At 46.6% G+C, this 14966-nt stretch overlaps 1 protein-coding gene across 1 annotated transcript in view; it reads left to right on the top strand.

Annotated features, from left to right (window-relative positions):
* sik2a (salt-inducible kinase 2a) overlaps nucleotides 1–14966 on the top strand; it is a 170613-nt gene that overhangs the window by 119255 nt on the left and 36392 nt on the right. The window contains exons 4-5 of the mRNA XM_078198965.1: nucleotides 4812–4973; nucleotides 14397–14521. Of these exons, the coding sequence (XP_078055091.1) occupies nucleotides 4812–4973; nucleotides 14397–14521 (287 nt within the window). The remainder of the gene's footprint in view (nucleotides 1–4811; nucleotides 4974–14396; nucleotides 14522–14966) is intronic.

Here is a 14966-nt window from a genome sequence, read left to right as displayed (position 1 = left end):
TTTTGTTGTTTTACCCTTGTGTTCCCAGTCGTTCCTTTCCCCTGAGCAATACAAGTCTTACAGCTGAGTGGCTGACAACCTTGGGCCTTTCACTTCTGTCTCGCTCAGCTGATTATTTGGGGGTTAGGTGACAGCTGTCCCCAAAACAGCTCACTTGTGTGCTATCTCTCGCTCCTCCGTGTGTGTGTGTGTCTCTCTCTCTCCATTTGTGTGTGTGTTTGTGTGTGTCTCTGTGTGTGTGTGTGTCTCTGTGTTTGTGTGTGTGTGTGTGTGTGTCTCTCTCTGTCTCTGTCTAAAATACGACAGAAGCAGACCATCACCCTATTTTCCTTTGTTCTCTCCTCCTCCTCCTCTCTCCTCCCCCCCCTCCCCCCCACCTACTCCTCCTCTTCTGCCACTTGGGGGTTTCCATTCACCACCCCACACAAGAAAAAACTAACACGAATAAAAAAGGCCCAGGAGGCAAGTAGACAACAAGCCATAAGATACAGGGAGCAACAGGGGTTGGACGTGAGCTGAAAGAAAAGTGGCAGAGCACGAAGAAAAGGGGACATGTCTTCTCTCTGTCCCACCCCAAAAATCTCTCTCTCGTGTATGTGTGTGTGTCTCTCTCTTTCTCTCTCTCTCTCCCTCTCTCTTTCTCTTTCTTTTTCCCTCTCTTTTCCCCTCTCTCGCTCTCTCTTTCTTTCTCTCTCTCTCTTTCTCTCTCTCTTTCTCTCTCTCTTTCTCTCTCTCTCTTTCTCTCTCTCTCTTTCTCTCTCTCTCTTTCTCTCTCTCTCTCTCTCTTTTTCCCTCTCTTTCTATCTTTCTCTCTCTTTTTCTCTTTCTCTCTCTTTCTCTCTCACACTCTCTCGTTCTCTCTCTCTCTCTTTCTCTGCCTCTTTCTCTCTCTCTCTCTCTTCCCCTTTCTCTTTCTCTCTCTCCCTTTCTCTTTCTCTATCTCTCTTTCTCGCTCTCTTTCTCTCTCTCTCTCTCTCTCTCTCTCACACACACTATATAATGTATATTTTTTTTGCCCCCTCCTGTTCTCTCGCTTGCAGCACAGCTGACACCACCAGCTTTGGGACTGGATCCTTGACATCTCAGTCATAGCCCAGCACACTGGGAATTGGATGGGGTTGGAATTGGGGTGGTTACACGGGGCTGTAAATATGATAGTTGCTAATAAATCCAATAAAGGTTTCAGGAACATTTCCCTGGAGAATGGTTAGGATGTGAAACACGCGACCACTTGGGAGTAGTTGAGACGAATTACCGAGATGCCTATAAGAGGGAGTGAGATAAACGTTTGAAATGGAACAAGAAAACATTTCTGACGGGTGAGATGAGTTGGGTAGGAGGAGGTCTGTGTGGAGCACCAACACTGGCATCGAAAAGTTGGGCTGATTGACCGGTATCTCTGCAATGATCTCTTTGTAATTCTGTGTGAATTTACCAATGAAATTGTTAGCTAGGAGGAGTGAGAGGAGCAGCTTTAGAAAGTTTAAAAAGTAAACAGATTGTGGAAGTTCCCGAATGATTTGGCTTCGTCTTTTGGGCATCAAAACAAGCTTGTAAGCCTTTGCTGATGTTACTGAAACGTTCACTTAAAAAGCACTTCCAGATTGTTGGTTGCATTTGTAGACGAGAGAGCTATTTCACAAGCTTCTTTTCCCAGAGTGTTTCCGTGCAGGCGGGATTCATGTGGTTCATGACTTCCCAACTCAGATGAGGTTTTGTGGCAGTGGAATAAATAAGTTCTGCCTTCATGACCAGCTGGAACACTCCCTAATATTGGACAGACTCTCAAAATGGGCAGAAGTTGTCTGCACCATAGTATTTCGTAGAATTGTTCTCCTTTTGAGCAGAGAAGATTAAGGGGAATTTTCATTGTGGTGTTGAAAATATACAGAGGGGTTTTTGATAAGAGTAGATAAGTAAAAACTACTTCTGCTGGCAGGTGAGTTCCGCACACATGAGGATGGCCTCAACCGGGATCTTGGGTTCATGTCACACTATCTGTAATCCCCATGACTTGCCTGGGCTTGCAAAATCTCACTCACTGTCCTGGCTTGAGACGATTCACACCTCTTTAACCTGTGCTTAACCCTCTCTCCACTTATATTGTCTGTACCTGCAAAGACTTGATTACCTGTAAAGACTCGCATTCCAATCATTATCTTGTAAATTGAGTCTGTGTCTATGTATGCCCTGTTTGTGAAACACAACTCTTCACTCACCTGAAGAAGGAGCAATGCTCCAAAAGCTCGTGCTACCAAATAAACCTGTTGGACTTTAACCTGGTGTTGTGAGACTTCTTACTGTGCTTACCCCAGTCCAACGCCGGGATCTCCACATCAAGGTGAGTCAGTGACCAGAGGACACAAGGCAATCAGCATAAGAACACAAGGGGAGATGAGGAGAGTATGTTTTACACACGCATTGTTATGGTCTCGAATGCTCTTCCTGAAAGGGTGGTGTTTAAGCTTATTTATTAGTGTCACAAATAGGCTTTCATTAACACTGCAATGAAGTTACTGTGAAAATCCCCTAATCGCCACACTCCGGCATCTGTTCGGGTACACTGAGGAAGAATTTAGCATGGCCAGTGCACCTAACCACCCCATCTTTTGGACTGTGGGAGGAAACTGGAGCATCTGGAGGAAACCCATGCAGATACGGAGAGAACGTGCAGACTCTGCACAGGCAGTGACCCAAGCTGGGAATTGAACCCGGGTCCCTGGCACTATGAGGCAGCAGTGCTAAGTACTGTGCCACCCATATGCACTCTTCCCCTGTATCTCTGACCCACCCATTTCACTAAGCCACTTGCAACTCTCATCCAAGGCAGAATTGATCAAATGCTACAAGAGACTGGGTTTCGCTGTTTTCCGATCACCCAATGGAAATGGTAGTGAAGCAGGGACAGTTGTAGACCTGGTAGTTGATTATCCTGCCAGGGGACACGGGTTGGATTCCCGGCTTGGATGACCGTCAGTGCGGAGTCTGCACATTCTCCCCGTGTCTGCGTGGGTTTCCTCTGGGTGTTCCAGTTTCCTCCTACAGTCCAAAGATGTGCAGGTTAGATGAATTGGCTATGATAAAATTCTCCCTCCATGTACCAGAACAGGCGCTGGAGTGCGGCGACTAGGGGATTTTCACAGTAACTTCAATGCAGTGTCAATGTCAGCCTACTTGTGACACTGATAAATAAACTTTACTTTGTTTCACGTCAATTCTGCCGTTTTCTCGCAGGAGCAAGAGATTTGAAGTGTTTGTATTCACACACAGACGGACAGACACACACACACAGACACTCCTTATATTTGCAGTCAGTATTGTACCTTTACATCTCCTTTAATGTTTGTGGGTGTTTGGGTTATGCAATGATTACAAACTGGGATGTGCAGTGAACTGTTTAATAAACCGACATGTGGGCTGGCTTCTTGCGGCTCCTTCCCACACACGACAGCATAGGTTTCGTCTTGAGCTCAAACACATACAGGAAGATCCCAGTGCCTGATTTAGAGGTAGCAACAAGCAGCTTTGTGCTGTGTTAATACAAGTGTAAACTTACACTACAGCTGCAGTGTTCTCCTTGTACCATCACTATCGCTATAGTGTCAATGTAACCTGCCCCAGCATGAGTGAAGATGTCTCCCTTACTCAGCTTGTGTCTGCAGGTACACCCTGGTATTTCAACCCTGGTGCAAAGTGTGAATCACGAAGCTTGTTGTAAAATATACTGTAACTAAAGCTGAAACCAGTTTTGGTTGAGCTGTACTATTGAAATCTATATTTGGGAGTGAGTTGTTGCTCTGGAATCTGTAATGTAATGTTAGAATGTGGAGTGCAACTGGTAAATGTTTAGTAATTCATCTTTCTGTGTGAAATTTTTATTTTTTGCTAGTATTAATTATCACACAAGTCGACAGAAAATATAACACTGCCTCTCTAGGTATTTAAAGGTCCAAATCATTTAAACCTACAAAAGGTTTCCCAGAAGCAATCTGTCGCCAGTGCAACAAACCTCTCTTTCTTTCTCACTCTCTCTCTGCTTTCTGTCTCCCTCCTCTCTTTGTTTCTCCACTTCTCTCTCTCTCCCTCTCCCTTTTCTCACCCGTGCTCCCTCTCTGTTCCATCTCTACTTGCACGCTCTCTCTCTCTGCTCCCCTCTCTTTCTCTCTCTCTCTCTGCTCCCTCCCTCTCTCTGTTCTCTCTCTCTCTCTGTTCCCTTTCTCTTTCTCTCTCTCTCTCTGTGCCCTCCTCTTGGGGATTTTCACTGTAACTTCATTGCAGTGTTAATGTAATCCTATCTGTGACACTAATAAATAAACTTCTCTGTTCCCGCTTCCCCCTCTCTCTGTTTTCCCCTCTTTCTGCCCCCCTTTCTCTTTCTCTCTGTCTTTTCCCCTGCCCTCTCAATAACTTGTCTTTTTCCCCCAGAGTGTTGAAGCTTCTAACTCCCTGCACTCGGCACTATTTCAAAGCCCCAGCTAGCAGTCACCTATTCTTGATTTAGCTCATATTCTCTCCTAGTCGTTGCAGCTTTCCCTGCACAATGGGGTCTTGGCCCTTTGCCCGGATGTCTCAATTTATAAAATAAATAGGTTTGCGGGTTGTGACCACCTGTGCGAAGATGGTATTTCAACAGCAGCTTGCACGACTCGGGTCCAAGATCGATTTTCTCTTGGCTCACTCACTGCTCCTATTTACTGTGTGTCATGAGTGACCCAACGCTTGCATTGATCTGTAACACACTGTTAAACATAAGAGTCTTCCCTGCTGCTTCTGGAGAAACCCAGTAACAATTTTCTCTCTTCAAATTTCAGATTATCTGGCAAACCACGGCCGTCTGAGCGAGCTAGAGGCCAGGCGCAAGTTCTGGCAGATCCTGTCGGCAGTGGAATATTGCCACAACCGCAAAATCGTCCACCGGGATCTGAAAGCTGAGAACCTTCTGTTAGACAGCAATATGAATATTAAAATAGCGGGTGCGTATTGAGAGTGTGAGATCTGAGGAGCTTGGTTGATATTAACACTTACCTGCAAAACCTGACGGGAGGCTGAGAACATTCTGTCTCCTGGCTTAGCGCCAAAGAGAGTGTAGTTGACTAAGATAACCAAACATGCCCCATTTCCCTGCTCCCCCACCCACCACACACACACATGCATGTACATACACACACACGCACGCACACACGTACGTATACGCACATGTATGCACGTGCACACACGTACGTACGCACATATGCATACGCACGCATGCATACACACGTATGTATACACGCACACACACATTCACACGCGCGTTGTTTGATACATACAAGAGGTACTGCACTGTTCAGTGCTGTTTGGAATGTTTCAAACTGCCCTTTTTCCCCCCTATCCCATGTATCTGCAGCCTAATGGGTGTCTCTTCTCTTTCACTGCCCCCCACCCTACACTTTATTACTCCAGTTGGCACCTCCCCAAAAGGCACAGATGAGGCTTGAGGCCTGCCACAGACTTGAATCTGCATGGCGATACTTAGATATGCATTGTGATTGGGCTGCGCCGTGGGGTCTCTTTCAGCCCTGTTTGAGCAACTGTCTTGCTAGAACTCCTAGATGATTGCGCAACTGTTTATCCCTTGTAGATTTAAATAGCTGTTAGAAGAATCATAGAATCATAGAAAGAATCATAGAAACCCTACAGTGCAGAAGGAGGCCATTCGGCCCATCGAGTCTGCACCGACCACAATCCCACCCAGGCCCCACCCCCACATATTTACCCGCTAATCCCTCTAACCTACGCATCTCAGGACTCTAAGGGGCAATTTTTAACCTGGCCAATCAACCTAACCCGCACATCTTTGGACTGTGGGAGGAAACCGGAGCACCCGGAGGAAACCCACGCAGACACGAGGAGAATGTGCAAACTCCACACAGACAGTGACCCGAGCTGGAATCAAACCTGGGACCCTGGAGCTGTGAAGCAGCAGTGCTAACCACTGTGCTACCGTGCCGCCCCTGTTAGCTAGTTGTCATTAAGTCAGTGAGGTGAACTCTGACAAAAGCACCTTTTCTGACCTGCTCGCTGTGTCCCTGGTCTTTTTGTAGAATTTTACAGTGTACCCCCCACCCCCCCCCCCCCCCACCCCCACCCTCCTGCCTTAAGGTTAATCCTTCCCGCCTCCAATTTCCTCTCCCAAAGTCCCCGCTCCGTCCTGGGCCAAGGTTACGGGGGACATGAGCTTCTCTCCGACCCATTGATCTAGTAGCCATTCCACAGCAGGTTTTACACTTTCGCAAGCATTACAGTGTGACCCTGTCCTTAACACCCACACACCAGTACTATCCAACAAATAGCCATCGGGGGTAGACTTCTTCCCTTATGCAGGGAAACTGAGCTCCGTTCAAGCATTCCATCTGACACCCCAATGGATATCAATTGAAACAATTACCTATGTTTATATAGCATCTTCAACATAACTAAATGTCTGAAGGTGTTTCACCAAAGCATTACAAAACAAAATTTGACCCCAAGCCACGTCAGCAGATATTAGTTCAGATGACCAAAAGCTTGTCCAAAAGGTACATTTTAAGGAATGGCTTAATGGAGGAAAGTGAGGTAGAAAGACATAATGGTGTAGGGAGGCGTTCCAAAGCTTAAGCCCAAGCAACTGAAGCCACCAACCAATTAAAATTGGGGATGCTCAAGAGGCTAAGATTAGAGTAGCACAGAAGTCTTTAAGATAAAGGTAGAGTCACCATAGTTCCAGATGACCATAAGCTGTGACTGGTGATGATTTAACCTGAGGGTCACCACAAGGTAGATGAATAACTTCAGCCAGTACGGGAATTGAACCCACACTGTTAGCATCGCTCTGCATCACTAACTAGCAGTCTAGCCAACTGAACTAACTGGCCTGTGCAGTGGCAGTGTATTACCAACTAAATGACCAGGTATGTGTCCGGTAAACTTCCCAAAAATTTAAAGAAAATGGTTTATATTTTTCTTATCCAGTGGCTATAAGAGCAGGTCAGAGGCTGGGAATACTGCAGCGAGTAACTCGCCTCCTGACTCCCCAAAGCCTATCCACCATCTACAAGGCACAAGTCAGGAGTGTGATGGAATACTCCCCACTTGCCTGGATGAGTGCAGCTCCAACAACACTCAAGAAGCTTGACATCATCCTGGACAAAGCAGCCCACTTAATTGGCACCACATCTACTAACATTCAATCCTTCCACCATCGACGGTCAGTAGCAGCAGTGTGTACTATCTACAAGATGCACTGCAGCAATTCACCAAAGATCCTTAGAGAGCACCTTCCAAACCCATGACCACCTCCACCTGGAAGGACAAGGGCAGTAGTTACATGGGAACACCACTACCTGCAAGTTCCCCTCCAAGCCACTCACCATCCTGACTTGGAAATATATCTCCGTCCCTTCGCAGTCGCTGGGTCAAAATCCTGAAATTCCCTCCCAAACGGCATTGCGGGTCAACACACAGCTTGTGAACTGCAGCGATTCAAGAAGGCAGCTCACCACCACCTTCTCAAGGGCAACCAGGGATGGACAATAGATGCTGGCCCAGCCAGCGACACCCATGTCCCACAAATGAGTAAAAAACAATATCCGAGATTGTTCTCTTTAGGCCAGAGGAGGGCAAGACAAGAGTTAAGAGAAGTGTTCAAGATTAAGAGGGTTTTCTTTGATGGAGTAGATGGGAAGAGAATGTTTTTAGTGTGAACCAGAGCAGATAGACTGAAGATAATGAAAGAGATAAGGGAGAGTATCAGGGATGAAATGGGGTTTTTGTTTTTACACATTGCGTTATTATAATCCAGAATGCATTTCCCAAAAAGGTAATGCAAACAGATTCACTTATAACTTTGTGCAGGCCATTGGATTAATACTTGAAAGGACACATTTCAGAGTTGTTCTTTGTATTGTATAATTTTTCCAGGGAGGTGGCGCAGTCACAAGGGGCAAAATGGCCTCCTACTTCTATGCTGTAAGACTTTTATGATTCTATGTTTGGCTATCTAGAGGAACCGCCTCCTTTGCCTCTTTCAGCTTCCCCCCCACCTCGCTCATGCTTGCACGCTTTCATACTTAAAAGACCATTTCCAGCACTGTTGTCTGAGACCTTTTACGCAAAGAAAGGTCAGTGGTGTGTGAACTGTACTTTTCATTCAGCACTTCAAAGCACCTGCAGTCACTGTGTTAAATGGGGCTGTTTTCCACTTCCAAAGCCCCTGCTGCACTAATTTATTTTCCTTTGGTTTGAACACCGGGGCCAAATGTTAAAAAGCAGAAGGGGTAATCTGGAATGGTTCAAACCTCAGGAAGATGATGTGCGGTTTGTGAATTCTGTGTTCTGTTTGTTTTAATTGGGCCACTTTGCAAAGCACGGAAGGGGCGGGTGTGGTTAGTAGGCAAGAAGCAAGATATTGAGGCACTTACAAAATAAATTCCTTTTCTGACCCCCCCCCCCCCCCCCCCCCGCCCCCCTTCCTCTTTTGAAGGTGCTAAGCCTGGTGGGGTTGTGAATACAGGGCATCTTTCTTGGGATGTGGGCTTCACTGGCCAGCTCGAGAAGGTGATGGTGAGCTAACTGCCTTCTTGAACCGCTGCACCCCATGTGGTGTAGGTACACACCCACAGTGCTGTCAGGGAGGGAGGTCCAGGATTTTGACCCAGCGACAGCAAATAAAATGCAAATGTCTCCCTCTGCCACTCACAAGTAGCCACCTGTAAGCAGGTACAGCGACCGATCACGTTATACAACTGTCAGATCAATCTTGTCCTTGCCTGATGCACTCTCCAGCAAGGTCACTTAAGAGTAACTGGGGATGGGAATTAAGAATGATATAAGCACTGCTGTCTATCCAGTCAATTCAGTACAGACCAGGGATCGCATCTGCAACTTTCTTGGCCTGTATGATGCAGGGTCACATTAAGCAATGTGAGTTCCTCACTGAACAATCGCTGGCACTGACAGTGAGGCTATCTGAATTTTTTGAAGCATTCTGGAATGCTCAAGTACAGCCAGAGGATTCACTCAGTCTTTACCTTGAAGACTGCTATGTCGATATGGGCCAAGTGACCTACTCTGGCTCCTAATTCGTATCACACACCTGGACTCAAGGTAGTGGAAGGAAGAGAGAAATCATTGTTTAAGTAGGCACATTCTGACTGAAGCAGCTTCATACTTTAAAAAAAATTAATTCTTGAGATGTGAGCTTCACTGGCAAGGCCAGCTTGAGAAGGTGGTGGTGAGCTGCCTTCCTGAACCGCTGCAGTCGCTGAGGTGTAGATACACCCACCGTGCTGTTAGGGAGGGAGATCCAGGATTTTGACCCAGCGACAGCAAATAAAATATAAAATCTGTGTACGATTGGTTACCTATAGTATAGGCATCGTCCGTTATCTTACTAAACTTGATTAAATGCTAGTTCCATTGACCAACCTCATCTTGGATCGTTCAGTCTCTCCTGAATTTGGGAATATCGGAACCATAAATACAATTCATCTGTGCCTAATCAAAAATTTATTTGTGTTAGAAACATTTTTAAGTCCGTTTCTAGCATCACAAACGTACCAACCAATACCTAACTTTTAGACTCTTGCAGGAATCTTGCTCGGCTGTTAAGGTGTTAAATGCCATCCAACAACTACCTTTTGGAATCTTGCTCAGCAGTTAAGGGGTTAAGTTCCGAGAGTGAGAGAATTCTGGATTTATCTGTTATCTCATTTCTTTATTAATCTCATTTATTGAAAGCTGGGAGCAGGATTTCTGGGCACCTTTTCCTCAGTGTTTTGACAGATGAAGCACTGACGGGAAGATGAAAGAGATTCTTTTTGGCAAATATCATTCCTCTACTTTGCATCTAGAAGTCCCATGACAATCCCAAGTCATTTAGCTCGGGGGAGGAGGGTGGGGGAGATTTGCCAGAAGGGAGATCCTTACCCATGTTGTAGGGCATGGAGTAAGATGGTAAATGGGAAGGTAGAGTGGGGTGAGGTGGAGAGGAGAGTGGGTAAGGGAAGCCCACCCTGTGCTGTGACCAGGAATGCAGCTAATGTCTGCTGCGAGCTGCGTGACTCTTATTCTGAAGCAGCCTCTGTGTTAGCTTTCCTAGCCGGTGGACAACAGAGGAGTATTGACGTCAAACACTGCTGATCAGTATGCTGCTCGTGAAGTGGGTCAGTTCAGACAATTAGTTCACAATCATGGGCTCCTATCTATTCTTTTTTGTCAGCAGCTTAGCTGAATAAGTTCCCTCACTTAAATGTAGTGCTGATGTGGGGGGAGGGGTTGGAACGAGGATGAGGGGGAGAACTGTCGATAGCTCCCACAGCAAAAGACTCCAGAGTATAACTCTTTTGAAGCCTTTGTTATAGTCTTGCGGTGGATGTTATTTTTCTACCTAGAAATGGTTCACGTAGTTTTTTAAGCAATTTTAGTCAAAGATTAGCCAACTAGCCAAATTATTGTGCCACAGTGTTTAAGTATCTTCACTGATGTAAGTGGGACAGTTCGCCAGAAAAGGAATGGAATTTCTCCTTGTTCTTTTATGTGAAGATCAATCTGGTTTCGACTTTTAAAGGAAATTGTATTTGTTGGAATGAACACGCGGTCTGGTGCCAGCTGAAAAAGATGCTTCTCGTTGAGTGGTGGGCCTGTTGGCAGGATGTTTGTGGTAGGCCGGTTGCGGGATGTTTGTGGGTACGGGGTCACCGAGCCTGAAGCGTGCATTCGGCCTCTTTCTTTATTGGGCTGTGCCATCCAGCTTAGCCATAACAAATGGCCTTCAACTTACCAACACTTAGTAATCCGGGCAACGCAGAAGGCAGAAAGGGCCCTCTTCCAAGCAATTGAATGGTCTTCTTCAATAATTGCTTTGGCAATGGGGCAGTGGGCAATAACATGGACACACGCCTTGATGATTACTTCTTGGTGGCCCATGGTTGGCTCAGCGTGAGTCCAGTGCTCTTGGTAATGACGCACTACGTGATTCAAAGAATAGTGGAATCTGCATGCTCTGGAATGTGGCATTGCTCTATTAATGCGAGGGCAGAAGCAATTGAGATTATGGAGGGACGCTTTTTTCTTGCCCCTTCGGAATTGCTTTGCAGCTTTTCTCTTGTGTCAATAAACAAGAAAAAGCTATTTTTAACAAGACAAATGCCGATGACTGAAATAGTGTAATTTTGAATTGTGTACTATCCTGGTACAATTGGTTTCAAAAGGCTCGGATGCATGTGGGGAGCAGTTTTCTCTCACCCTGCGGTGAATATTTGTTTGTGTCATAGAATCTCTACAGTGCAGAAGGAGCTTGTTCAGTCCATCGAGCCTACACCAACAACAATCCCACCCAGGCCCTATCCCCGCAACCCCACGTATATGGGCGGCACGGTAGCACAGTGGTTAGCACTGCTGCTTCACAGCTCCAGGGGCCTGGGTTTGATTCCTGACTTGGGTCACTGTCTGTGTGGAGTTTGCACATTCTCCTCGTGTCTGCGTGGGTTTCCTCCGGGTGCTCCGGTTTCTTCCCACAGTCCAAAGATGTGTGGGTTAGGTTGATTGGCCATGCTAAAAAATTGCCCTTAGTGTCCTGAGATGCGTAGGTTAGAGGGATTAGTGGGTAAATATGTAGGGATATTGGGGTAGGGCCTGGGTGGGATTGTGGTCGGTGCAGACTCGATGGGCCGAATGGCCTCTTTCTGTGCTGTAGGGTTTCTATGATTTCTATGATATCCCGCTAATTCCCCTGACACTAAGGGGCAATTTAGCATGGTCAATCCACCTAACACATCTTTGGACTATAGGAGGGGAACCGGAGCACCCGGAGGAAACCCACGCAGACACAAGGAGAATGTGCAAACTTCACAGACGGTTGTCCATGGTCAGAATCGAACCCGGGTCCCTGGTGCTGCGCGGCAGCAACGCTAATCACGGTGTGTGGATGGTCTGTCCCCCTAAAACAGATGAGCGAAGATGGGGGGGCCCGCAATTTAAAATCTCATCTGACAGTGCAGCACTCCCTCAGTACTGCATTAGGATGCCCATCTGGATTATGCCCCCAAGTGGGATTGGAACCCACAATGTTCTCACTCTCTTGAGGTGAGAGTGGTACCAGCTGAGCCTCGTGTATCGTGTGGTCTCTGGGCTGCTGGTGCCTGGGTATTTGTACAATGAGTATAAATATTACTGCTGCCCTCTATCCCATAGTCGAACATCTGAGCTGTTAAACATGGATGGATGGGTGGTGGGGGTTAATGGTTCACAAGAATCAGTCTGTTGTGCTGATAAGGTTGCAACCTCCCACTGCTCCTTCTGTGGCAATGTTTGCTTGAGATTAAAATTCCTTCACGGAATTGATTTCATCCCCCCAACCCATGACGGCAGGGTGGCACAGTGGTTAGCACTGCTGACTCCAGGGACCCAGGTTCAATTCCAGCCTTGGGTAACTGTGCGGAGTTTGCACGTTCTCCCCATGTCTGCGTGAGTTTCCTCCGGGTGCTCCGGTTCCTCCTACAGTTCAAAGATGTTAGGTGGATTGGCCACGCTAGCCAAATTGCCCCTTGATGCCAGGAGATTAACAGAGTAAGTATGTGGGGCTATGGGGATAGGGCCTGGGTGGGATTGTAGTCCGTGCAGGCTCGATGGGCCAAATGGCCTCTTTCTGCACTGTAGAGATTCTATGACCCAGAAATAACTCGATTGAAAATATTAAAGTTGAGAAGCAAGCAAAGGCTATTTCCCAGCTTTGTCTTCCTCGTGTAAATACATATAGAAAATGCTGGAAAAGCTCAGCAGGTCAGGCAGCATCTGTGGAGAAACAGAGTTGACGTTTCAGGCCTGTGGCCTTTCATCAGAATTGGGGAAAAGTTGGAAATGTAATTGGTTTTAAACAAATGAAAGCAGAAAAGGTGGGTAAAGAACAAAAAGGGAAGGACTGTGATAGGATTGAAAACGGGAGACACTAAATGAGAAAAGAATTCTGGTACAGGACCACAGGGAGCAGTAACGGGACAAGATTAGAAACAAGAGATGTGTGTAAAAGGAGGTGTGAATGGCAGAATGATGGAACAGCTGCTACCCAAACGGACAGGCTATGAGAAAGTCGGGAACGTGCAAAGAAACTGCCTTACTGCAGCTGTACAGGGGCTTGGTGAGTCCACATCTGGAGTATTGTGTGCAGTCTCCTTATCCAAGAAAGGATATACTTGTCACAGAGGGAGTGCAGCGAAGGGTCACCAGACTGACTCCTGGGATGGCCGGATTGCCGTATGAGGAGCAATAGGGTCGACTAGGCCTGTATTCACTGGAGCTTTAGAAGAATGAGAGGTGATCTAATTAAAACATAAAAATCTGACAGGGCTGGGCAGACTGGAGGCAGGAATGTTGTTTTTTTTCAGGCTGGGGGGTCCAAGAACAGAGGGCTCACGGTCTCAGGATATGGGGTAGGCCCCATTTAGGGCTGAGATGAGGAAAACCATTTTCACTCGGAGGGTGGTGAACCCGTGGAATTGTTGGTGAGCTGGGGGATGGCTCTCCTGGCCTTTCGAATTTCCCAGGGGAATAGTTTCGCACATCAGCTACAAAAACAATGACATTCTGGTCGCCAACCTGCATTCTCACTGCATCCTGCTTATTATGTATTTAAATTGCTGGTGACATTGCCCAAGTCAGTCGCTGAATAGAAGATTTTTGGGAACCTGCTCCACAAGAGACAGACACTGTCAAAAACCTGAAACAGCATTTGTGACGATTGACCGCGCAAACTTGAATGTTGACGTAGCAATCTACAATGGTAAATTGTGGACAGGCTAGTGTCGAACCTAAACCGTGACCACCAGAAATAAGAGTTTGGGGGTTGGTCAGCTCGGTTGGCTGGCCGGCTGGTTTGTGGCGCAGAGTGACACCAACAGAACCATAGAAAGGTTACAGCACAGAAGGAGGCCATTCAGCCCATTTGGTCCATGCCAGCCCAAGGATATCCAGGTGCCCTGCCTGCACTAGGCCCATAGCCCTGTAACTTACAGCACTTAAGGTGCAGGTCAAGATACTTTTTTAAAAGAATATAGGGTCTCTGCCTCCACAACCAACTCTGGCAGCGAATTCCAGACACCCACTACCCTCTGTGTAAAAATGTTTTTCCTCATCTCCCCTCTACATCTACAATGCAGGCTCAATTCCCATACTGGCTGAGCTTATTCATGAAGGCCCCACCTTTTCAAGCTTGCCCCTCACCTGAGGTGTGGCGATCCTCAGGTTAAATCACCAACAGTCAACCTATGGTCATCTGGGACGATGGCGATTTTACCTTTTTTTTAAACCGTGTGACAGTGCGTGACCCCACTCAAGATACGGATATCAGAAATAACATTTCCGGTTTTGTGTTTCTGTTTGAACAGATTTTGGGTTTGGTAATTTCTACAAAGCGGGAGAGCCCTTGGCCACGTGGTGCGGCAGTCCACCGTATGCAGCTCCTGAGGTCTTTGAAGGACAGCAGTATGAGGGACCGCAACTGGACATCTGGGTAACAACTTCACTCCAATACTAAAACTAGTTTTAAAGATAGAACAACAAAAAAAAATTCCCTGTCCCTTCAGAAACCCGGTAGTTCTCTGACTTTGCTCCTGTGAATTCCGACCTTGTCAAAATGTCCATTCTCCGTGTGAGAAGTTTAACAACACCAGGTTAAAGTCCAACAGGTTTATTTGGTAGCAAAAGCCACACAAGCTTTCGAGGCTCTGAGCCCCTTCTTCAGGTGAGTGGGAATTCTGTTCACAAACAGAACTTATAAGACACAGACTCAATTTACATGAATAATGGTTGGAATGCGAATACTTACAACTAATCCAGTCTTTAAGAAACAAAACAATGGGAGTGGGGAGAGCATCAAGACAGGCTAAAAAGATGTGTATTGTCTCCAGACAAGACAGCCAGTGAAACTCTGCAGGTCCACGCAACTGTGGGAGTTA

Source organism: Mustelus asterias, chromosome 27 (assembly GCF_964213995.1).
Source record: "Mustelus asterias chromosome 27, sMusAst1.hap1.1, whole genome shotgun sequence".
NCBI lineage: Eukaryota > Metazoa > Chordata > Chondrichthyes > Carcharhiniformes > Triakidae > Mustelus > Mustelus asterias.
The sequence above is the reverse complement of the archived record's forward strand: the minus strand, read 5'-3'. Positions and strand labels throughout refer to the sequence as shown.